Below are 27182 nucleotides of genomic sequence, written 5' to 3'. Positions count from 1 at the left end.
CTTCCTGGTTTGTATTTCATCTCATAGTTGTATTCTTCGAGGATACACTTCCATCTTTTCATTTTTCCGTTGTGATTTTTGTTACTCAATGCAAAAGTAAGCGGTTGGTGATCTGTGAAAATTACAACTTTCGCTGACCCATACAAATAGTTTCTAAGTGAGGTGAGAGCCCAGATTATTGCCAGCATTTCTTTTTCGTTCGCGGCATAATGTTCTTCTGTTTTATTGAGTGATCGGGATATGAAGGTTATTGGTTTTCCTGATTGTTCAAGGACAGCACCTAGAGCGTAGTTTGATGCGTCAGTAGTGAGGTGAAATTCTTCTTTGAAATTGGGACAGTGTAGTATGACTTCGTTTGATGTTAGCGCGGATTTAATTTTATTGAAAGCAGTCATGGCGTTACTGTCGAACACAACCGGCTTTTTACTGGAAGAATTTTTGGACACGTGTCCATCTTCCCCTCTCAAAAGCGAGGTCAGGGGTTTTGCTAATTTAGCATAATCTCTGATGAAGCGTCGATAATAGCCAGATAGGCCAAGAAAAGATCTTAAGTCCTTCAAAGTTTTTGGGCAAGGAAAATCTTGAATTGCCTTTACTTTCGTGGGATTGGTTTTCAATCCTGTGGGAGAGACAATGAAACCTAAAAATTCTACTTCTCTCTTGAAAAATTCACATTTGTCCAACTGGACCTTCATGTTCGCTTTTTCTAGCGTATGGAAAATTGTTTCGACATTTTCTAGGTGGCTTTGGTCGTTATTGCCAAATACTATTATGTCATCTATGTAGACATAACATAGTTTACCTATATGATCTTTTAGGATGTCGTCTAGCGCTCGTTGGAAAATAGCGGGTGCATTTTTCAACCCGAATGGAAGTCTGGTGAATTCGTACTTTCCGTTATTGATAGAAAATGCTGTCTTCTCAATGCCGGATTCTCTTAGTGGAATCTGATGGAAGCCACTCTTCAAGTCAAGAACGGAAAAGTATTTGTTATTTCCTAGTTGTGAGAGAACCTCATTAATTTCTGGGATCGGGTATCTGTCGGCTATTGTTAATGTATTTAATTTTCTGTAATCTATTACTAATCTGTATTTTCTTTGGCCTGATGCATCTAATTTTTTTGGTACAACCCAAACGGGTGAGTTATACGGTGAGCAGGATGGACGAATAATCCCGTCCTTTAGCAAATTTTGTATTTCTTGGGAAACAAAATCTCTCATAGCAAGAGGATATGGATAGTATTTAGTATAGACTGGAGTATCCGAGGAAGTCCTGATCTCTCCTACAACTGTAGTGGTGTATGTTAGTTTTTCGTCAGGTTCTGTAAAAAGATGTGGATATTTTCTTGTCAACTGAATTATGTGTTGTTTTTGTGTAGCTGTCATATGGTCAGTTCTAACGTCAATTTGATTAACTGTAGGTGAGAGTTTTTGTTTAATTTTAATTTGTAACCCGTTATCTATTGTCAAGGTGTCGTCCCGTATGTTGATTGTTGCATGAAGGTCTTTTAAGCTGTCGTTTCCTATTATTCCGTCAAAAGATTTTAGAGTGGGGAGTAAAAAAAATTTGAGGGATGTGCCAGTTTTTCCAAATAAGTTTATAACTGTATGGTGGGTAATTTTGATCTGTCCAGCGATAGAATTCGCAAAGAATGATTCGGCGTTAGGTATTGTCCTTGGGACATGGCAAGGTTGTATGTTATTCTTGCTTGACCCCGTATCAATCAACATTTTCAGAATTTTTCCGTTCTTCGTTTTGCATTCGATGTAGGGTAACGAAGAACTGTTCATTCTAAAAAATGGATATCAATATAATCCTGCATCTCAGATTGTGGGTTTCCCTCGCCATATTCTTGAGCTGGTTGCCCATTTTCTTCTGATGTCAATGCAGTTTCATATTCCTGTTCAGTAGGAGTCCAGTCTTGCTGATAGTGTTTGTCCGTATCATACTGTGGGTCTTGTGGGTATTCCTGTTGGTAATTATGTTGTGCACCGGTTTCGATGTGGAAGTTCCTTTGTTGTTTTAGAGGTATTTGTTGTGAAAAGTTGGATGGTCTTTTCACGCCGTTATTAGCTACGGGTCTATTCATGTAATTTATAGCTCTAGAATGAAGAGTTTTGTCGACGTCCATTGGTTCTGGTCGTGGGAGTTGAGGCTTAGCAGGAGCCTGTTGCCCTAATGGTCTATATTGTTGAAAATTACGGTAATTATTGGCGATATTGATTCGCACAGTTTTGTGGTTGCATTTGGGGTCTTGGCATATATGCCAATTGGGGATAAAAGTCGTTAACCGTTTTTCTGGGTGGGAGGGGTGGTCGGAAATCGTGAGTCTTCCTATTTTGACTTAAAGCGTAGTGAGAACGAAAGTTTTGATTCTCTAGCTTAAGACAAAGGTGGAGAGCTTGCGGAAGGTCTACCGGTTCTCTCATGCCAAGGAGTCTTGGAAGGTCACCTTTCAGTCCTCGTATAAACGTGTCGAGGGCTTTGTCCCGGTATGTTTAGTAAGTAGATGCATGGATTCCGCACTAACGTCCATGCAGCCAAGCTTGTTTAGGATAAGAGAAAGATGGGAATAAACGCGTTGATAGAATTCTTGAATGGTGAGGTTGCCCTGCGCTAAAGACGTCATTTGATACTCTAAGATACCTATATCCCGCTTATCGGCGTAATGAAGGGTAAGGCATCTAGAGATGGCTTTCCAATCCAGAGGTGTGTTGTAGGATTCGAGGGCAATGTCAGCGTTGCCCACTACTTTATTCCTTACAACATTAAGAATGCCGTAATATTTCGGAGTTCCTTTAAGGGGTTCGTAGATTTGCAGAATACGATCTACGCTTTTCTTCCAGGAGTTATATTCCCCTGGATTACCTGAAAACTCACGCAGGCATCTAACTACGTCTGGTATTTTGTCGAGTTCTGTTATGTTGTTTGAAAGACTTTGGTCGATGGTTACATCGGAAATGTTAGAGAAATTGGCATTCGGATTGAGAGCCGCCTGTACCATAATTCTTCCTTCTTGCCTTAGAATGTTACTAACAAGCCCTGTCACTATGTTTGTTAATTGATCCATATTAAATGAACCTGAAGAAGAGGCAGTTGGTTGAGGAGATGGGTTAGGTGTATGTGCATTTAGCACAGCAGGTCGAACTAAATTGTTAGGGTTTGACATAACTCAAAAGATTTTTTTTTTATTTTAGCTTGTTATTGTTAGATATTTTCAATGATTTTATTTTATATTGGTTAGGTGTCCTTATACTCTGGAGGGTCCCTTTGGTGGTGAATCGCAGAGTTGGACTCTAGTTATTTAGAACCGGAGGGTCCCCCGTTAGGTGGTGAATCGCGGTTCTTTTTTTTTATTCTTGTAAGTTATTGGCTGTACGAGCCTTTTTTTATTTTGTTTTATAATTTATAATTCTCTGGAGGGTCCCTTGGGTGGTGAATCGCAGAGAATTTTATTTTTATAAGCTGGAGGGTCCCCCCGAAGGTGGTGAATCGCAGCTTGTATTTTATTTTTTTTTATTGGCTGTACAAGCCTGTTATTATTTATATGTATTATTTAGGGTTTGTAAATATACAGGTTTTAGATTTACATTTAATTAATAGTAAGTCGCAAGACAGAATATTTTTAAATAATTAAAACTTTCTTTAAATATTTTTTCTTTTCCAGTTTCTCTCTTACTTTGTTTTATTTTAATGCTTACAGTCGCAAGACAGAATATTTTTTAAATTTTTAAAACTTTCTTTAAATATTTTTTCTTTTCCAGTTTCTCTCTTATTTCTTTACTAATATTTTTATTCTTAAATTTTATTCTTAAGTTTGTTCTTACTCTATTCACTTCCTGGCGGTGGGGTGTGACTCCTTTTTGCTATCGGCTACTCCGGCACCTCCAAATCGTCGCACATTGGAAGCATGCGTTCGTTTCCTATAGGAATCCAACGCTGGACCGGCTCTAGGTTCGCGTTCTTGGTGTCTATTATTCCATTTTACTTAACACACGATTTAGAAAACTTTAGCGAACTTTAACCCGGTCCCTGCTCGGGCGCCAGTTAAATAATTATATTTTATTAATTGTTTTTAAAAAGCTGGCGGAACTTTGTCCGCACATCACTTATTTATTTTGAATCCAACTTAAGACTAATTACAATTATTAGTTTAACTTAAAATTACACCTACCATTGGCCACACTCACGTTGCAATTTAATATGCCCTATACCCTATTTGTTGTTATTGCAAAATCGATATTTTTGCTGATCGTTGTTTACTTCAATTTATTGATATTTAGCTGACTATTGTTTTAGTGTTATTTATTAATAGTTTGCTGACTGTTGTTTACGCAAATTATGTTGAGGTGTCAGCAATTATGCGAATGCGCATGTAGAATGGTTGACCATTGGCAAAATTCAACCTAGTTGAACTTTTGCAAGTTCCGGAGTTAACTTACATAGCCGCGAAATTCAAAAGACAAAAAAGCGGAAGGGAAATAACGGCCAACCTTATATATCCAAAAATATAACGAACTATTGAATCCCTCTAACTGTTGACCGCTATGTTTCAAACACACAAAATATCTCTTTATCAAGTATAAGCAGGATTGTGTAAAATAAGCTGAGGCAAATCAAAAGCAAAAAAAAACATACATATAAATATATTTACCATATATATATATACATTATATTAGGATTATATCCATCGTTTTCAACATTACAGTGCATATGTATAAAAATATATAAACTTACATATATGTATAATAAATAAAATTACCTGCGGTTTATTATTCTCCTTTACGCTTTCTCTTCGTACTGCGAACATATGTATATACACGTGCATTTATTCATACATACGGACGCATATATTCAAACATACACGCGGAATAGCATTTTTTTCAGTTCTTATACCTTCAAAAAACCACCATTGTTCTTTGCCCAACAAAAACAAGCAAGATTGCGCAAAACATATTAAAGCATAAATCATACATACATATGTACAAAGTGCATTGATCTCTAAGACTAGCTCTCAATCGACAAGTACATATGTATAAGCTGATCCGCTTGTAGGTATACGGTCTCAAAATATATCCAAAAAAAAACCCTTGCGTTTAATAATAAACTACTAAATAAAATTAAATTGAAAAAATTATTTCGAAACGGTATTATAAAATACGAAATACCCGTAATTCACTCACTTAATTGGAAATAAAAACTATTCTTAACTTAAAAGAGTTATCGGTTAAACATACGAGTATATACGAAAATCGAAAGCGTTATTGTCTTTTTTAAATTTTATTCGAAACTCTTAACTGAAGCACATATACATACATACGAAAATATTTTTTAGATATCGTTTGCCTACACTGAGAAAAATTATATTTATTTCAACATATCTTTTGAATGAACTTAGACTCGGAAGATTCTAAAACAACTCAGTTGCTAAAAGTTGTATAGTTGAGTTCTGATGAAAAAAGTCCATGTATACCTGCAGAAGCTACACGCTCAACACAAGGTGCTACGGACTAAAAAAAGGTGAAAGATATTTCATACAATGCAATTGTGGAATCTGACGACTCAGATTTGTCGGAAAATTTCAAATCCTTGGCTTTCGCTAAATACGAAAACTGTTTAGACCAGAAGAAACAAATCCAATGATTTCGGATCAATTAAAATTAATTAAAGCAATTGCACCTACTCCACATCCGAGAGTAGAGCTGCCACAAATTCAATGTCAAGAGTCAAATTCAAGCATCCATCTCAAGGTGCCCGTATGTGAAAGGGTAGACAAAAAACTAGTTAAAACTAAAAACGTTCAATAGGCCCCAAACCAGTAGCAGCAACAATTTAAATATAAGCTTTTTTAAAAATCAATCAGGAGGGCATAAGCTCAAATCTTGCGAGAAATTCAAAACGTTAAATATTGTCGATAGGAACAATTTTGTGAGAACAAAAAAACTTTGCACAAACTGCTTGTCACGTGCGCATACTCTAAAAAAACGCGAAAGCAAATTTGATTGCGTTTATTGTTATAACCGACATCATTAAATGCTTCATTACATCACATTTTCCAGCTCATCTCCAAACAGCGCAAATATGGAAAAAGACCCGAAGTATGAAATCTCGAAAATTGCCAAGAAGCACCATGCCGCCCAAAGGCATTAAAAACTCAAATGCTACACAGTGAAAATCAAAGTAGAGTACTACTACCCACTACAGCAGTCGTATCCATCACCGAGAAGAACTGTTTAAGCTTAGGGCCTTAATAGACCAAGGATCACAACGATCATTTATAGCGTCTAGGGCTCAAAATAGGCTACAACTACCAACAATTTCTAGCCAATTTTGAAATCACGGGAATGGGCGGATGCGTGATTAAAACTAACCTAATTTCCCCCAAAGTGGATAAGCGCATTCAAGCAGAAACTATCTTCTTATCGCAACTAACAAATATACTTTCAAGCAATCACATGACAAAAGCAAGCATTGACAAAAGGTTTCACACCTATAGCTAACAGTTCCCAACTGCATCAGCCCCGCTTAAATAGATATACTCCTAGGCAGTGACCTTATACCGCAAATAATACTTGAAGGTTTTGAAAAAATCTCAACCACCCTTCTAGCCCAAAGCACTATATTCGGTTGGATTCTAAGTGGTCTAGTTACAGAACCAGTTATAACCCATGACAACTCAAGTTGCGAAAATCTCTAACGAATACTCCAATTCACAATTACGAAAATTTTGGGAGTTGAAAGGACTTTCCTCCATATTAATCAGAACCCCTGAAGATCAGTATTGTGAAGACTTTTACACAAATACTAGATCAGATAATGGTCGATACTACCACTAAGTAGTCACTGTCCACAAACATAGTAAAAAATATGCCAAAAGAAAATTTGTTAGACACTAATTTCTTTAAATTCGATAAAGAAATTACAACAAAAACTCTGGGGATTCAATGGAATGCGATATTTGACCAGTTTTCATACACTACAGAGTCAATATCAGCATTACATCCGACATAACAAAACGCCAAGTTTTATCATCTGTGGCAAAACTGTTCGACGCCGTAGGATGGCGTTCGTCAGTTATGATACAAGCGAGAATCCTGAAATAAGAATTATGGCTAGACGGAACCGACTGTGACGAACAAGTGAAACGTCTTCGGTTAGAAAAATGGTCCTCATTTCTATACAACACAAGTCGAATAACAAAGCTTATGTGATGCCTCTGAGAAGGTATACTGTGCCACTATCTATGTGCGCTACCACCACCACAACCCACTTTTTAGTAACAAAAGCAAAGTTGGCTTCTCTAAAACCGCTAAGTCTACCTCGACTGGTTGGAAAAACCACCACATGCATGGAAGACGTACATTTCTAATCGAACGTCTCAAATACTTGACCAAAAGAGCTCAAAAAGTAACAAAGGCCATCCTCTTATTATAACAGAGAAGTCTCGACTTGCCATATTACTCCTCAGTTATATCCACTTACATATGCTTCACGCAAAACCTCGCCTAATGCAACAAAAGTCCGCCAAAAGTCCTCTATTACCCGACTTAAGCCCCAAATAGAAAAATGCATTTTCATGTGCAAGATCTGCACTATGCATAAGCAGAATTTGCGAACGCAGACTATGGCAGCAATTCCACCGGAACGCCGCAACTTCGCTCTGCCTTTCACAATTACATGTGTCGATTTTGCTGGGCCTTTTCAGATAAAGGCGTTCATGCTAAGATCTCCCAACAACATGAAAGGCTATGTGGCTGTCTTTGTCTGTTTTATGACAAAACCAGTGCACCTCGAGCTATGTATGAATCTGATAAAGGAGGCTTTCCTCGCCGCATTTGCTCGCTTCGTCGGACGACGCGGCTTCCCTCAGAGCTAATGAGCGATAACGGCAAAACCTTCATTGGAGCTCAAAGTTTCAGTGACCCTCAACGTCAACTGTAAGGTCGGCAACAACGTGTCGCGCGTGGGGCAACTCCAGCGCCACGATCCACATTTTTAGAGACATTCAGCCCATGCAACGCCAGCTGGCACTGCCTTAATTGTTTGGCTACGGTACACGCTACTCAGGTGTGTACGTCCATTACCCTCTGGCAACTGTGCAACAGGCCGCCCCACACCATGCTTCACCGCAGCCCAGCAGCCCCACGGCCTTCGTTCCGACCCGGACGGCGAATCTGCTGCGGTCTGCTCGCTGCACATCTGCTTGAGGCAAGTTGTCGCCCGACGGCGTCCGAGTCCTCGATCCAGACCGAAATAAGGAGTCAATGCGGCGTCGGTAGCCCAGGAAATCATACCACCACTCCACTGGCCTCAGCAGCTTTGTTGTTACACTGCAGCAACTACAGCGACTGCTAGACTAGTAAACCACATCAATACAATCCACTCATGGAGACCCCACACAATGACACACACACAACGCAAATATCACACACATACACACCACAACTCTACACTACCCAATGATCAAAACGAACTGCCTAAGAGCTGGAGGTCTTTTCGTTTGGATATCAAACCGGCAACACAGCGTCCGTCGCAGCATCATCATGTTTCATAAATTTAATTTATTCAATTTATTAATCTCACTTTGCGGCATTCCGAATCATTTTTTCCGAGTACGCGGTAAGGGGCGAGTGAAGGGGATCGAATACTCACTTACTATTGTGAGGTTTTTGAATTTTGGAGCTTAAATGCTCACAATTTCCTCACAAATTTGTGACGTCTGAAAGCAACTCTCACAATACATAAACAGTGGTGTATGTTTTGCTAATTTCAATATTTGTACAAATTTGTAAGTATTTGTAGAAACTTTTTTTTTTGTTTACATATTGCTTCATTCTGAGTATGAATAAAAAGGCTCAAGATTTTATTTGTATATATGTATGTATGTATTTAATACATGTGCGAATGAAAATTTTATGCCTAAATAATTCAGTTATTTTGTTATATATACATATGCAATAATAGCATTCTGAAAGATCTGCTGAATTCACCATATGAAAATATGTATTCCTAACTATTACAAGAACACATACAAGTCCATATGCGCAATACGAGAAAATACAAAACTAACACAAAAGAAACATATGCATGCAATACACATGCATTCAACATTTAACAATACAAACATATTTACCTAGTGTAAGAACTTGCATATAAACATACACGCACATGCATGCAAAACATTTAAAAACAGTCGATATCACATGACAATACAATATACACGTACACACACATTCATGTAGATAAGATAGTTTTTTGAAATATTACATAAGCGATGAAAGTACTAAAATAAACCCAGAATGAAATATGTATTGTAATGTGCTGTATAGAGAAATTAAAATATACATATGTAATAGTGCGAAATTTTTCAATAGTATAATATTACCTTACCATTTGTTTAATTGATCCGAAAGTTTATTGAGCACCGTTGTCATCGCCATTAGCGCTTGTGCCATTTGGCTCAATACACTCGTAATTTACTGGTTTTTGTTGTTGAGCAATGGCCTGCTCCTCTTGTCTTTAGTGTGCCTACATTTATTTTAGCCCTGCTCCAAGCGTTTGCGCTGCTCTATGTTTTTGACTTTCAGAAGGGTCGCAAGCAGAAGGAGATGGGGTAGGAGAAGTTTGGATGGGAGGAAATAAACTAGAAGCTAGATGGTTATAAAACACGAGAAGATAGGATAAGAGGTGATGACGTGGGAACAAGAAACCTCACAAATAAGTTGTGACGCATTCTATAATCTTATTTAATTATATTACGCATCTAAATTTAAGCGAGTACAGTTGTAATTCGACAACAGCATATCAAATGAATATTACGTGAGAATATCAACCATTATTACTGTTGGTACAAGTATCAAAGTCAGAAAACTGCTCAAGAGCAATTGTCTAGATTATTTTTCAAATTTTTGACTTTGAATAAATTGAATATTTGTAAAGCAAATGTTTGTACTTTATTTTTTATTTACTTACCAACGTTTCAAACAGAATAATTACCCAGAATTGATCTTAAAAAATCGTTGCTATTTAAGCCCTTTCTCAATATTCTTTAAATTATCAATATTAATCAACTCGAAAAACTAAGTAAGTATACAGAAATTTAGTAATTTCACGACAAACGTCCAATTCAATTCAATTATACTAAACATAACTTTTTCAAATTGTAACGAACGTCATTGCTTTTAACTTCTTTGTGTAACATTTTACGATTTTTGTCAAAATTTGATCAATGCTTATTATCTGCTTTTCAAGTAAACTGTCTGTAGTAGCCTTCCTCAAATAACAATCTTCTATCAGTATCAGACGCAAGTATAAGGGCAACTATTCTCCACTAGGTGTGTAAATCATTGAATTATTTTGAGCTTTAACTATCCCACAGTTAAGAAATATAACTTATATTTAACAGTAACAAAAAAGCCAACATTAACTTACATTCTCTATTTTCAATATGTCTAGTGATCGATCATAGTACCATATTTTGTGGTTGGTTTATTTTTATAAAATTTTGTAGCATCGAACCACTGCCACGCCCACAAAACGCCATTAATCGAAACCTAAAAATTGCCATAACTAAGCCGCAGATTCAGATACAAAACTGCAGTTTGGCACAAAGAATCGCATTAATAAGGGGCACCGTGGTTATAAAATGTTTAAAAAGTTCCAAGAAACCAAAACGCCCTCTCGTTTGGAACACACTACCTTGCGGAAGGTAACAACCAACACTTCACCAGCGAAAATTCTAACATTTTATTTGGTTAACTTAACATAGGTAACCCATATTAATCATTTGTTTGGTTCTATGTTAAAATTCTAAAGATTCTATGTTAAAATTTCAGTACAATTTTGGATGTTCCGTAACATGTAGCCAGGATACCACCGTAGATAACATTTCTATGTTAAATATTGTAGCCCTCAACTTTTTATATGAATTGTTTTTAGATACCATAACAAATTAAAAGAAAAATTATTTCTATTTTATTCATTTTATATATTTGCAAATTTCGATGAAAAGTTCTCAAGCTGAACTTTAATATCCCCATTTTAGTTTTTAAATTATAAAATTTAAGTTACCTATTAGTATTAAGTACTAAACTATTTATTTTAAAATATTATTAGTTCGAATATTAAAAATTAATAAATTGATGTAACTATTATTGTAAACTATAAATATTTAACAATTAAAATTAACTATCTATAAACCATATACATATATGCCTTTTGTTCATGTGACTTCTAATCCCGCGACATTTCACAACTAAGCTCACAACCCACCGTACAACATCATACAATACAACATAACCAACGCAACATCATACACCACCTACAACACACCATATCACTCACCAACACAACCATATACAATTAACCAACCACACTCTACATCTACACTATACACCCACACTGCAACCACCGTCTTTTCCACCACCCGAATGATCAAAAGGGACCAGTCAGACCAGAATGGCTCTCTTTTTCGCTTTCATCCGTGACCTATAAGGTTCTAACTAAAAACGTTCCCGCAGTGTGATTTTCGTAGCCTAAAGTAAAAGTGAAATTATAAATTGTATTCCAAATTATTTAAAACCCAAAATATAAAAAAAAGTGAAAGTACAAATTGTATTACAAATTATTTAAAACCCAAAACATAAAAAAGTGAAATTTATATTATAAAGTATTTTCGAAGCGTGAGATTAATTAAAGAGTTTTAAAAGAAATTAATTAAAGTCTTTTTAATTAAAAGGAGTGCTATAGTGCAAGTGAGGATAACACCGCACCCAAGGTGAAAAAATAAGTGAAGTCAACAAATGGTCCTTCGATCCTCTTTGAAAGGCACCTAAAGAAAAAAAAAAAAAGAAAAACGTAAAAATTAAAGTGAGAAACTAACAATTATATTATATATAAGTGAAATTTTATTTCGGAAAGAATAAAAGCAAAGTGAGTAACCAAATGGTGAAAAGTACAAAAAAAAAAGTTCAAAAACGAAAAGTACAAAAGTACTAATATATGTACATATATGAATACCTAAATAAATACTAACAGTGGTTAAACAAAATTACTACAACGGGCGCGAAATCAATGGATATACAAACTAACACAAAAATCACCAAAAATTAAAAACGGGCGCGATTTAACCAATACTAAGAGAAAAAATCAACAAAAAGCACGGGAATTAAATCCACCAAGCACGCAGAGAGGAGGACAATAACGCACAGGAAAAACGCCGGAGACAAGAACAAAATTAAAACAGAGAAAAACGAGAAGAAGCATTCAAATTTATAAGTATTACTTCCAAAAACCCTTGGCGGAAAAAAAAGTGAGTCCATTCCAATTACATTTTAAAATAGCGGCATTTTATGCACATATGTATGTTGATTTACAGTTTTATCGGTATTTCGTTAGAAATAAATAACCGAACAAAAAAACTGAAAAAGAAAACAATATACGGTATTTGCCTCAGCTTATTTTGTGTCTCCAAACACACCGTTATATTCTTTCAAACAAAAAAAAAAAATTTTTTTTGCAAATTCAAGTATTCCTACTTGCAATATTTCCAGCGATACCCCTTGGGCTAATCAAGCAAAGCAGGATCGCCTATAGCACATAAGCAAGAAAAACAAAAAATTAAACATATTACAGAAATACATACATACATAGCTATGTGCATATACTTATAATTTAAATACAAAATTTTGGGCTTTAAAACTTTGCCGCGAAATATTATATATTAACCGCAAGTAACATCTTTTCTAATTTGCCTACATAATCATATGGTACATACATAAATTAACTAATTCTAAAAGTTTCAAAAAAAATTACTGTTGTTCAAATACCTGCCTGCTTAATTCGTGTCTCCAAACACACCACAAGACAAAATACAAAAACAATTTTATAAGTCAAGTTCATCGACTTGCAAACTTTCCAGCGATACCCCTTGGGCCCATAAAGCAACAAGCAGGATCGCTCAAAACATATAAGCAAAGGCAGAAAGAAAAAAAAAAAACAATACAATTATCGGCCTTTATGTATGTACACATATTTTCTTAAACATTGGCACATTTCCCGCGCTAAATATATACCGCAACCCAACCTTTTTGCTCTTCTCATTTCTCTTATATATGATCTTAAAAAAGAAAAAAAAAAATATATACATATAAAATAATATAGTTACAAATATATATATATAATAATAATACAAGGCACTCTCAGCGAAACTTTACAAATCGCGTTAGATGTATGCATGTACATATATATTTACAAATATATAAATATATAACTAAAAATATACGGTCAAAACGGATAATCATAACCACACATATGAAAATTAAAATTTACATACATATGTATACTAATATATATACACATATATATACATTTGTTTTTTAGAACAATTTTATTTTCGAGTTCCTTTTATACAAATGTATATAGATACATATAATAAAAGCGAATATTACATACATACAAAATATAAAAATTATTCACGAATACCCAGTAAGCAATTTCGGCAATTTTTAAAATAATAATAATACGGACATAAATTTTAATAAAATAAATTGACTTGTCCGATAAAAAAAAAAAAAAATTACAAAAGACTAATTTTACAATCATTTTCAAAAAAAAAAATTTTTTTTACCTACAGCTTTGGGCAGCAAACTAAAATTTTTTTTACTACAACCGTATTATAGCAAATATTTAATACAAAACTATTTTAATAGCTATCTAATAGCTTTCAATTTAATTCAAAGAGTTATAAATGCAATCTGATAAATCAAAAGAGGTTAAACCACGAACACCTCAATCATTAGAAATTCCAAAAATGGCTGATGGTGATAAATCACAAAGCACACCCGCAGAAGCTACACGCTCAAAGCAGGGTGCAAAACAAAAAAGAACCAAAGACAATTCACTGTCAAGGTTCATAACTGAAAGTGACAGTTTTATTAGATACTGCACATGGTTTTCGGCTTCGCCTATTAACGACAATACAGAATCAGTCCTAAATTTAAAAATTCAAAGCATAGATAATATATGGGCACGCGTTCTGACAGCGTACGATACAATATTAGATACTGACGACGCTGAACTTCCAGAAAACATTAAAGCTTCGGCGTCAGCCAAATATGAAAACTGCCTCGATCAGTACGAAACTACGAAGGCAATGATATTAGACCAAATAAATTTATTAAGGCCATGTAGAGCCACGACTCTTCCTCCGAGAGTAGTTACAAATTCAAAAGAAAACCTAGATACAGGTATATTTTTAAAAGTACCAGCTTGTGATACTGAAGTTTTTCATGGAGGTTATGATCAATGGCCGTCCTTCCGGGACATGTTCACTGCCGTGTATATCAACCATCCTAAACTTTCACGAGCACAAAAGCTGTACCATCTCAGGAACAAAACAAAATGGGGAAGCAGGCAGTATTGTCAAGCGTTTCGCTTTGAATGACGAAAATTTTAATCTGGCTTAGGATGCACTGGTCGAAAGATACGAAAACGAAAGAGTATTGGTAGATAACCAAATAACTATTTTAATGAATTTACCAAAAATTCAACAAGAAACCAGCCAAGAATTTCAAAAACTATACTCGACAGTGACTAATTGCTTATCTGTGTTAGAAACACAAAATGTATCCACAAAATCGTGGGACCCTATCCTAGTAAATATTTGCGCAGCGACACTACCTGATGCTGCTTTGCTACGATGGGAGCAATCACTAGTGGCAAGAAAGAAATCGCCAAAATGGCATCAAATGAAAGAATTTTTAACAACTCAGTACGAAATAGCTGAGCGAGTAGATAAAAAGGTAGTTAAGCCAAAAGGTCATCAAAATGACTCAAATAAAAACTTTTTTAAACCCCAAGTCAGTAATAACACACAATATAATAGACACGTTAATAGAAGCCAAACATTCGTGTCAAATCAAACAAACCATTGGCAATCATTATGTGAAATCTGTAAAGGAGGACATAATATAAGATCTTGCGAGAAATTTAAAAAAATGTCCGTTTCAGATAGAAACAATCTTGTCCGACAACATAAACTTTGCATCAACTGTCTGTCCAACTCTCACGGGACAAAAGACTGTGAAAGCAAATTCAGTTGTGTGTACTGTCAACGACGACATCACTCATTGCTTCACATAACCAATTTTACAAATATGAAGCAAAATCATATACATAAAACCACGGGCCTAGTCGCGACAACCAAATCAGGTAATCCCGAAATCCCGAATCCCGAAAATAAAGAGGAACACCCATGTTGCTCAAAGCAGCAAAAGTTCAAGCGCTTCATTCAGAGAATGATAGCAAAATTCTTTTACCCACAGCGGTCATTGCTATAGAACATAAAGGGGATTTATTCAAATTAAGAGCATTAATAGATCAAGGCTCTCAAAGATCCTTTATATCATCAAAAGCTCAGAATCGGCTAAAATTGCCAGTCAAAAATTCTAGTTTCCAAATTTCGGGAATGGGCGGAAGAATTATACAAAATTCAAATAAAGTTTACCCAATCACCATAGTTTCTCCAAACGCGGATATACAAATAGATGCACAAGCCATTGTTCTACCGCAGCTCACTAATTTGCTTCCAAGCTATGAAGTAAATAAAAAACAGTGGGAAAAATGCTCATATCTCAAATTAGCAGATCCCAACTGCCATACCCCATCACAAATCGACATATTATTGGGCAGCGACTTAATACCTCAAATAATTCTTGAAGGTATAGAGAAAATCTCTAATAAATTGTTAGCCCAAAACACAATCTTTGGATGAATATTAAGTGGCCAAGTCACAGAAAAAATTAACTCCTTCACAACTCAAGTTGAAAATATTTCAAACGAATATTTAAATAATCAACTCAAAAAATTCTGGGAAGTAGAAGAACTACCCCAAATCACAAAACCTTCAGAAGAAGACCTGGCATGCGAAGCCTATTACCAATCCACAACAACAAGAAACGCCACTCCAAGCCCACTTTTCCAGAAACGATAGCTCTAGGCCACTCGAGAATATCAGCAGTCCAGCAATTCCTAAGCTTGGAAAAAAGCTTGATAAAGAAAAGCGAGCTTAAATCAGCATATGATGGCGTGATGATGAATATCTTGACCTCAATCATATGGAAGAAGCTGTACCATATGAAAAAATATCTAAAGGTAGATATTTATCTTTTTATCTTCCGCATCACGGGGTAATAAGACCAGATAAAATCACAACAAAAGTACGAGTTGTTTTTAATGCTTCAAAGTGTACGAGCTCAAGCAAATCACTCAATGATGTACTATACACAGGGCCAACATTACAACCTGATCTCATGCTGCTAATACTAAATTGGCGCATGTTTAAATATGTTTTCAATGGAGATGTAGAGAAAATGTATAGACAAATTTTAGTACATAAAGATGACCAAGATTTCCAGCGGATAGTCTTCCGAAAATCAAGTAATAGTCCAATCAGCGACTACAAACTAAAAACAGTTACCTTTGGCATCAATTGTGCACCCTATTTAGCCATTAGGACATTACATGAAGTGGCAAACATCATCAGGTAGCCACAGTCTCTCATTAGCTTGCGAATCACTATCTCAAGTGATCAAAGCATTAAATTCAGCCGGGTTCCCCCTAAAGAAAATTACATCAAATCATCCGGAGATAATAAAAAACATAAAAGGGGAAGACTTATTATATACTAACTTCCTTAAATTTGAAAAGGCCAGTACTACAAAAACTCTCGGGATTCAATGGAATGCGATAACAGATCAATTCTCATATACAATTGAGTCAATATCTGCAATATCCGCCATAACCAAACGTCAAATACTTTCCTCGGTGGCAAAACGTTTTGACCCCGCAGGATGGTTTTCGCCAATAATGATTCAAGCAAAAATCCTCATTCAAGAACTGTGGCAAGACGGCACTGAATCGGATGAGCAAGTAAAACCCATACGTTTAACAAAGTGGGTTCAATTTGCAAACAATCTACATACCATCTCGGAAATTCGAATTCCTGGATGGGTAAATTTCGCACCTGACTATAATGTAGAATTACATGGCTTTTGTGATGCCTCTGAAAAGGCCTATTGTGCAACAGTTTACGTACGCACTGAATATGATAACAAAATATCTTCACGTCTTTTAGTAGCCAAAGCCAAAGTTGCTCCGCTGAAGACACTAAGCCTGCCACGGCTCGAACTGAATGGTGCACTTCTGTTAGCAAAACTAGTCTCAATTGTCTAAACCCATCTGAAATTAACCAATCACAAAATGTACCTTTGGTCAGATTCAGAAATAGTCTTAGCATGGTTAGAAAAACCACCATATACCTGGAAGACTTATGTATCTAACCGTATATCTCAAATATTAGACTTAGTTGGCCCAGCACAATGGCAACATGTTGCAAGTGGAGATAAACCAGCGGGAACAAGAGGCTGCAAACCACTTCATCTCACCAGCACTACACTCTGGTGGAACGGTCCTACGTGGTTAACAGAATCACAAGAAGTCTGGCCAAAGTCTCCCGCTCGCAATATAATAGCTCCTGAAATTCGGCGAATTGAAAACTTTCATATCACTCCTGATGAAGATGATATATTACATCGATTTTCATCATTCCCAAAAGCACTAAGAGTAGTCGCTTACATGTTTAAATTTATCCAAAGACTCAAACAAAAGGTTAAAGGAATAACAAATGATCCTTCCGTATCATCCTTATTACATATAGACAAACTCGCTATTTCATGCGGGAGAAATCAAAGTTAGTCGAAAGACGACCCCTCGATAAGGGAAGCTCACTTCTCGTTTTAAATCCTTTTTTGGACACTAAAGGATTAATCCGGGCACATGGAAGACTAGTGAATTCCACCCTTAGTTATAACGAACGACATCCCATTATAATTCCCGAGAAATCCCGTTTTACTTATTTATTTTTAATATATCTTCACCAACTTACATTACATGGTGAGCATCGCTTGATGCAACAAATGGTCCGACTAGAATTTTATATACCGCGCCTAAAGCCACAAATTAAAAGAACGATTTTTATGTGTAAACAATGCACATTGTACAAGCACAAAATACGCACGCAGATCATGGCAGCTTTGCCACCTGAACGCTGCAATTTTGCTCTTCCCTTTACCATTACTGGGGTCGATTTTGCTGGACCTTTCCAGATAAAGGCCTCTATGTTAAGGTCAACCTCATTCAGAAAAGGGTATGTGGCTGTCTTTGTATGTTTCGCGACAAAGGCAGTACACCTCGAGCTATGTTCAGATCTGTCTACTGCGGCTTTTCTCGCAGCATTTGCACGCTTTGTCGGACGACGCGGATTTCCATCAAAAATGATAAGCGACAATGGGAAAAACTTTATCGGAGCTCAAAGAGCCACAGAGAAAGAGTTTGTAAAATTTACTAAAGAAGTCTCCCCAGAAATTGTTAAAAAATATGCACCACAAGGAATTGATTGGCAGTTTATACCCCCCTGTTCTCCCCACATGGGCGGACTCTGGGAATCAGCTGTAAAAAGCTTTAAGTCCCATTTAAAGAAAACGGCACAAGGAGACTCACTCAATTTAATAGACCGATGGGAAAAAATTAAGATACTTCATCATGAATTCAGCCATCGATGGCAGGAAGATTACCTTAAAGATCTCCATAAGAGACATCGGTGGAAAACGATCCAGAAGGAACCAAATACCGGCGAATGCGTCATCATACATGATGAATGTCTTCCTCCAACAGAATGGCGACTAGGCCGCATTGAAAAGGTCCATCGGGGACGAGATGGTCACATAAGAATAGTCGACGTACGAACACAAACTGGTATACTAACTCGACCATTAGTAAAATTGTGTTTTCTTCCGAACACCGAAGAAACGATTACACAAACCCCGCCAAGACAAGCGCATAAATAAAATCAAAACCGACAATTAATTCGTTTAACTCGAAATACTACCGTTTTATAATCCGTACATGCAAATCTAACACTAACAAACGCGATTAAAAATTAACCACAACATATATAGTCACATATACATATATATATATATATATATATATAAGCAACAAATATCATAATTCAAAATTATGAGCCACACCATATTTTAATATATTCCTATTCCAATAGAAATGGACGTAGAGGATATACACAGCGCTCCCAAGACTGTGAGGTCCGTAATTGCTGCGCCTAGAGCATCTGGTCCACCCATCGCAGCACCAAGGATGCAAAGCGCCATGGCACGACACAGCCAATCATCTGCAGCAGCTGTCAGGGATGCAAACGAGGAGCAGTTTGATGAGCATCTGCCTCCACGATGCAGTCTATGCCATCGACCTCACGTCCTGAAGAGGTGCACCATTTTCAAACGCATGAAGCCCACTCAACGCCAACAGATCGCCAGAGCCCACGGACACTGTATGACTTGCTTGGCAGATAGTCACTCAACCTTTGAGTGTATAACCGACGGATCGTGTCAATATTGTCAACGACCGCATCATACTTTGTTCCATCGATTCCCTCGACGAGCAAATCCGTCCACAACACAGACCAGTCACCGGCACAGACAACAAGGGAATCCCGTCCAGCGCCAACTAGTACATCGGCCGAAACCATCCAGAGGGGCACGCTCACGGCCACCTCCACCACCCTATGGTCATCGCAACCAGCGGCAAAGGGCAACCGGATTGAACGCCGTAGTGAGCACTCTGCAACAGTTGCAGAGACTTCTAGGCAATTAATTCGCCTAGGGGGGCCGGGATGTTCATGCGACTTCTAATCCCGCGACATTTCACAACTAAGCTCACAACCCACCGTACAACATCATACAATACAACATAACCAACGCAACATCATACACCACCTACAACACACCATATCACTCACCAACACAACCATATACAATTAACCAACCACACTCTACATCTACACTATACACCCACACTGCAACCACCGTCTTTTCCACCACCCGAATGATCAAAAGGGACCAGTCAGACCAGAATGGCTCTCTTTTTCGCTTTCATCCGTGACCTATAAGGTTCTAACTAAAAACGTTCCCGCAGTGTGATTTTCGTAGCCTAAAGTAAAAGTGAAATTATAAATTGTATTCCAAATTATTTAAAACCCAAAATATAAAAAAAAGTGAAAGTACAAATTGTATTACAAATTATTTAAAACCCAAAACATAAAAAAGTGAAATTTATATTATAAAGTATTTTCGAAGCGTGAGATTAATTAAAGAGTTTTAAAAGAAATTAATTAAAGTCTTTTTAATTAAAAGGAGTGCTATAGTGCAAGTGAGGATAACACCGCACCCAAGGTGAAAAATTAAGTGAAGTCAACACCTTTTAACATAAAAATAATTATAATATAGTACATATATATAAATGTTATATTTAAAAGCAAATCTAAAATAATTACTCAACATTTGTAAAAAGTAGAAAGAAAAAATAGAACTATGATATATAAACATGTAAATTAAAAAAAAATTAAATAAATAAAAATAAAGCAAGAATTTCATTTTTCTATTTATAAGGAAATAGGTAACCGATACATAAGGCTGTGGTAACCAATTTGATAACCAAACAAATAACTCATAGCAAGTGACGAGATAACCGATTCACCAATTTTTTGTAACCAATGGCTAACCTAAGCACCATTATCTGTAACTTATAAGTATCCCTAGCAATAACCAAGCAAACTACCATATTTTCAGTAACAGAAGGCTAACTAAAGAGATAGCCAATGAAAAGGACTAAGAGTAACAGATAGGTTTCCAAAGTAGTTAACACATTATAGCAGTAAAATATATGTAGCATTTGCATTTCTCTAGAGTTTCATTAAGGTACCTCTTTTACCATCAACAATATATAAGGAGTAAAGTCAACCGAAGGTCTGAAAATTCTGATATTAGTTGTATGGGAGTTAGGGCAAGAGAGCACTTGGGAGAAAAACACGCTCACTCAATTTAATTTAGATAACTGACATATTGGTCGAAATATGGAGTATAAAGTCACCCGTAAGTTTGAAAATCTTTCTATTAGGAATATGGGGGCTAAGGGAAGTATTCAACTAATTTTTGACCTACATACATACTATTATCTAGAAAGGATTCTCTCCTAATTTTAATCATATATCTTACACATTGACCGATATTTTCGGTAAATAGTCAGGCGAAGGTTCTGGGAAGCCCATTACCGATATCTGGGGGCTTGAAAAGTTATGGTTCGATTTTGACAATTTTTAGACCTGAGATGGTATATCTTAAAGGCGCTCTTCGTGTAAAGTTGTATGCCGATTTTTGATTTGTATATTAAAAAGTGAAAAATCAAATGAAATTTAAACTTTAGTTATATGCGAAGTAGGCGTGGTTGGAGTTCGACTTCACCCATTTTCGCACTGTAACGTGGTAAGCGAAATAATCCTATGTACCAGATTTGGTTAAATTGGTCGAGTAGGTCCAGAGATATGTGATTTCACATACTTTAATCTTAATTTATTCCTACCTAAAAATTCATAAAACTTACAAAAACTATATAATTTCCCAACAAACTTAATCACAATATTATTAATAGAGTATTTATTAAATATATGTATAACTAAATATGTCTATGATATTTTTTCAGTAGTTTTATTACAGTATTTCCATGGCTTTGATCCTTGCAAGAGTATAAAATGTTCTGTTACACGCCACCTTAGTCCTTAGTAATTTGATTTATTTTAATATAAGTGGATGCAATTACAGGTTTGACAGACAAGTTCGATATATACTTTGGAATGAGTTCGTTCACATCGAAGCGAAACGCAGCAGGACGAAGTAAAATGTTGGGTAACTCTCATCTTTTTATACTTCGCCAAGGAACAGTCACCATTTTTAATATAGAGAGACACCCCTACAAGAAACTGCTGATGGGTTCACCAATACACTCAGATTTTTTATGCCAGTACTGACAGTCTTATGAACAGTAAAATGGCTGTCAATGTTCACGATTTTTCCAAAAGCAAATTCTGCATACGTCGAAAAAAGAAAGTATACATTTCCATAGAAGTTTCGAGAAGTTGTGAAATACCTATGTAGCTGTTATTCTGTGCGATAAACCAAAAGTGTTGCGTGCTCCTATGCAATAACTCTTTTTATGCTAAAAAATAAATAAATAAAGGAGTTTTCAAATATAATATACGAAAGTTATTGTTAAGTTTCAAATAAAATTATATTTTTAGTTAATTTTCATTTTTATTTAGGCATTTTTAAATATTTTGAAATATTCATGAACTGAAAAACACGTACAACAGAGCTTCTGAGAGGAACAAGCATGGAATTAAGTGAAAATTTCTTTTTATAATTTATTTTTAAATTATATATTTTGTTGCACTCCATTTTTATATATGTATATGTATATGACTATAAATAATTTCAATAAAAAATTTAAAATTTGGCAAGATGAGTTACGCCTCCCCCCTTCATACACGCCACTGCGCGCCAACACACCACATCAACACGATCCACAACAGCCATCACACCACTCAGACCACCCACACATACATATCACATCACACCACAACTCTACACAACTCAACACTCAAAAGGGGCTAACAGAGGACCAAATCCTTCCAAATCAAAAGCAGAAACAAACAAAAGCGAAAACGTACAAAATAAATTTAAACATACATATACATATTATATTTAATATATATAAATATATACATACATACTATATTAGGAGAAAATCTCCGTTTAAAGCATTAAAATATGTATGAAAATATTCAAACATACATATAATACTAATAATTGCTATACATACATATATTACTAAACATTTACATATATACATACATATATACATAAATTTTACTCGAACAACTGCGGTAAATTATTCTACTTTTCGCGGTCTTTTCGCACTGCGTACATATATTCCGCACAAAAATATACTACGTGACATCCATACATACATATATACATACATTTAAAAGAATACCTTTCGCACTGCGTACATATATACACGCTCAGGTATACAAAAATACATTAGTACTTCGCTCCAAAGTCCACATTGGCAAATATTCCGCAATACCCCTTGTTCTTTGTTAAACAAAAACAAGTAAAATTGCATATATACATATAACATTCTAAGTCCACATTGGCACATATTCGCAATACCCCTTGTTCTTTGACCAACAAAAACAAGCAGGATTGCGCAAAAATATTTAAACATAATATATTACATAAATATATATATGTACATATGTACAAAGTGCATTGATCTCTAAGACGAGCTCTCAATTGCGCATAACGTCAAGTACATATGTATCAGCTGATCCGCTTATAGGTATACCCTATAGGAATTACGGACACATAATACTTACAAATAAAAGTAAAAATAAAAACATTTGTATTTAATATTAATCAATTAAATAATATTAAAGGAAAAAAAAGCGATAAAACACGAAATACGCGTAATATAATATATATTCATTTCATAAAATAAAAACTCTTATTATCATAAAAGAGTTAAGTACTCATACGAGTTTAAAAAAGTTATTAATTTGTTAATTTTTAAAAAAACAAAAACCAAAAACTCTTATTTTCTTAAAAGAGGTTTCAAACACATATATTTCTTACATTGAAAATATTTTATTTCGGCGCATCTCTTAAATGAGCTCAGACTCGAAAGATTCTAAAACAACTCAGTTGCTAAAAATTCCAAAAATGATTTCTGACGAAAGAAGTCCATGTACACCTGCAGAAGCTACACGCTCAAAGCAAGGTGCTACAAAGCAAAAAAGGGGGAAAGACATTACATACAGTAAATTCATTGCTGAGAGTGACAGCTTAATAAGATACTGCACTCGATTTTCTTCTTCTCCGATTCAAGATAATTCTGAATCGGTATTAGAAATCACAAAAGGAAATCTTGACAATTTTTGGTCACGTCTCCAAGCTGCATATGACGCAATTGTAGAATCTGACGACTCAGATCTACCAGAAAATTTCAAATCTTCGGCTTACGCAAAATACGAAAACTGCTTAGACCAATTCGAAGAAACTAAAGCAATGATTTTCGATCAACTTAAGCTAATAAAAGCAATTGCACCTACTCCAAATCAGCGAGTAGAGCTGCCACAAGTACAAAGTCATGAGGCAAGTTCAGGCATCCATCACAAGGTGCCCACATGTGATACAGAAATATTTCATGGTGGTTATGAACAATGGCCGTCCTTCCGGGACATGTTTACAGCCGTTTACATAAACCACCCAAAATTAACAAATGCGCAAAAATTGTATCACCTCCGATACAAAACAAAAGGTCAAGCAGGCGTCATAGTCAAACAGTTCGCACTAAATGACGATAATTTCAATCTGGCTTGGGAAGCCCTTAAATCTAGATATGAAAATGAGAGAATATTGGTCGATAAGCAAGTAACGGTACTAATGAACTTGCCTAAGATTCAAAAGGAAACAAGTGAAAAGTTTATAAAGCTGCAATCCACTGTTTCTAATTGATTGTCGGGTCTATCGACACAAAATATTCCCACAGACAGCTGGGATCCAATACTGGTAAATCTATGCACAGCCGCTTTACCAGAAAAATCGTTACTTTTGTGGGAGCAATCGCTCTCATCTCGAAAAAAATGCCCAACGTGGCAGCAGATGAAAGACTTTTTAATAACCCAATACGAAATAGCAGAAAGGGTAGATAAAAAAATGGTCAGAACGAAAACCGTTCAACACGACCTAAATAGAAGCTTCCACAGACCGCAAGCCAGTAGCAACAACTATTTTCCAGCTCACCCCCAAACAGCGCAAATATGAAAAGAGCCACGGGTTGCAACAGCAAATCCCGAAGTGCGAAATCCCGAAAATTGCTAAGAAGCACCATGTTGCTCAAAGCCATTAAAAACCCAAACGCTACACAGCGAAAATCAAAGTAGAGTACTACTACCAACAGCAATCGTCTCCATCGAACACCGAGGAGAGCTGTTTAAACTTAGGGCCTTAATAGCCCAAGGATCACAGCGATCTTTCATAGCGTCTAGGGCTCAAAATAGTCTACAACTGCCAACAAAACTAGCCAATTTTGAAATTACGGGAATGGGCGGAAGAGTAGTCCAAAACTCAAATAAAATCTGCCCCATTACCCTAATTTCCCCCCAAGCGGATATACAAGCAGAAGCTATAGTCTTACCGCAACTTGCCAATTCAAGCCTCACGTATAATGAACGCCATCCTCTAATACCAGAGAAATCTCGACTTGCCACTTTACTCCTTAATTATATCCACTTACTTATGCTCCACGCAGAACATCGCCTAATGCAACATATAGTCCGCCAAGAGTTCTATATTCCCCGACTTAAGCCCCAAATAAAAAAATGCATTTTCATGTGCAAGATCTGCACTCTGTATAAGCAGAAGTTGCGAACGCAGATTAAGGCAGCACTTCCACCGGAACGCTGTAACTTCGCTCTGCCTTTCACAGTCACAGGTATCGATTTTGCTGGGCCTTTTCAAATAAAGGCGTCCATGCTAAGGTTGCCCACCATAATGAAAGGCTATGTGGCTGTCTTTGTCTGTTTTACGACAAAAGCAGTGCACCTCGAGCTATGTACAAATCTGACTAAGGAGGCTTTTCTCGCGGCATTTGCTCGCTTCGTCGGACGACGCGGCTTCCCCTCAAAACTAATGAGCGATAACGGCAAAACCTGCATTGGAGTCCAAAGAGCCACTGAAAAACAGTTTGTGGATTTTATTAAACAAGTATCACCTGAAATTGTTCAGAAGTATGCTCCCCAAGGCATTAATTGGCAGTTTATCCCCCCAAGCGCTCCTCATATGGGTGGTTTATGGGAATCAGCTGTAAAAAGCTTCAAATCCCACTTCAAAAAAGTAGCTGAAAATTATAAATTCAATTATGAAGAATTCACTACCTTATTAACCCGAATTGAAACCGTTCTCAATTCACGGCCACTCACAACACTCTCGCAAGATCCCTCCGACTTCACAGCCCTAACTCCAGGGCATTTTCTCAAAGGAGCACCCATTCTGGCCATACCTGAGCCAGGCGTGGGGTCGCTATCCCTATTAAATCGATGGGAAAGAATCAAAATTCTCCATCATGATTTCAGCCGCCGATGGAAGGAAGAGTACATCAAGGACCTTCATAAAAGGTACCGATGGAAAACTCCAGAAAAGGCACCAAAGCTTGGAGACTGTGTTATCATACACGATGATTGTCTACCACCCACAGAATGGCGGCTTGGTCGCATAGAAAAACTATATTACGGTTCCGACGGTCATATACGAGTAGTTGATCTCCGTACTCAAAGCGGAACGCTGACAAGACCTCTCGTGAAATTATGTTTTCTGCCAACCGTATCTAATGACAAAACCGCAAATAACAAACAATCCGCCGATATTACCGCGACGCAAATGATTTAGTCATATAATTAACCAATAAACCCACAAATGACAAAACCGTTATAAACCAACCATTCTAACCGCATGATCGAACCTGCCACATACCGTCGCACATTTGCCATAAATTTACATGCCACAAATGTATAATCATTCTAACTTCTTCATACAGATCAATATGGAAGTAGATATGGCAGCAACACCAACGCCAGCTGTGAGGTCCGCCATCAATGTGCCGCGCCCTGGGGCAACTCCAACACCACGAACCGTAATGGCGCGCGACCACTACCACCTTCATCAGCACCGGCAACGGTGCCGCAACGCAGCCGATGGCCACTGTGTCGACGCACACACCGGCTGCAACACTGCAGCATTTTGCGAAGCATGCAGCCACCACAACGTCAGCAGGTTGCCCAAGCGCACGGGCACTGCCTCAACTGTTTGTCTACGGTCCACACGACACCGGAGTGTACGTCGGTTACGCTTTGCCAACTGTGCAATAGACAGCACCATACCAAGCCGTAGATCGCAGCAGAGCAGATCCATCCGGATCGCCCCCGTGAGGTGAGTGCGCACACGAAGTAATTAAATAAAATTTATTAAAGAAATAAAAATTATATTATCTACTGCGCAAAAGAATTTTTCACTTGCGATAGATTGCAGTCATAACTGACAATTTTCAGCTATGATGGATTTAAGGTCAGCAATGACATAGAAAAAGTCATGAGAGTGAGCAGTATAGATATATAGTGAACCAATTCCCAATATCCATGTGTTAAAGAGAGATGC

General features: G+C 36.6%; 1 protein-coding gene across 1 annotated transcript; it reads left to right on the top strand.

Moving 5' to 3' along the window:
* Positions 1–19123: 19123 nt before the first annotated feature.
* Positions 19124–20318, top strand: LOC118682786 (uncharacterized). Its single transcript, XM_070111663.1, has one exon. The coding sequence runs from the start codon at positions 19213–19215 to the stop codon at positions 19726–19728; it is 516 nt and encodes a 171-aa protein (XP_069967764.1). The 5' UTR covers positions 19124–19212; the 3' UTR covers positions 19729–20318.
* The last annotated feature ends 6864 nt before the right edge of the window (positions 20319–27182 follow it).

Source organism: Bactrocera oleae, chromosome 6 (genome assembly GCF_042242935.1).
Source record: "Bactrocera oleae isolate idBacOlea1 chromosome 6, idBacOlea1, whole genome shotgun sequence".
NCBI classification, from domain to species: Eukaryota; Metazoa; Arthropoda; class Insecta; order Diptera; family Tephritidae; genus Bactrocera; species Bactrocera oleae.
This window is presented reverse-complemented; position numbering and strand designations above follow the sequence as displayed.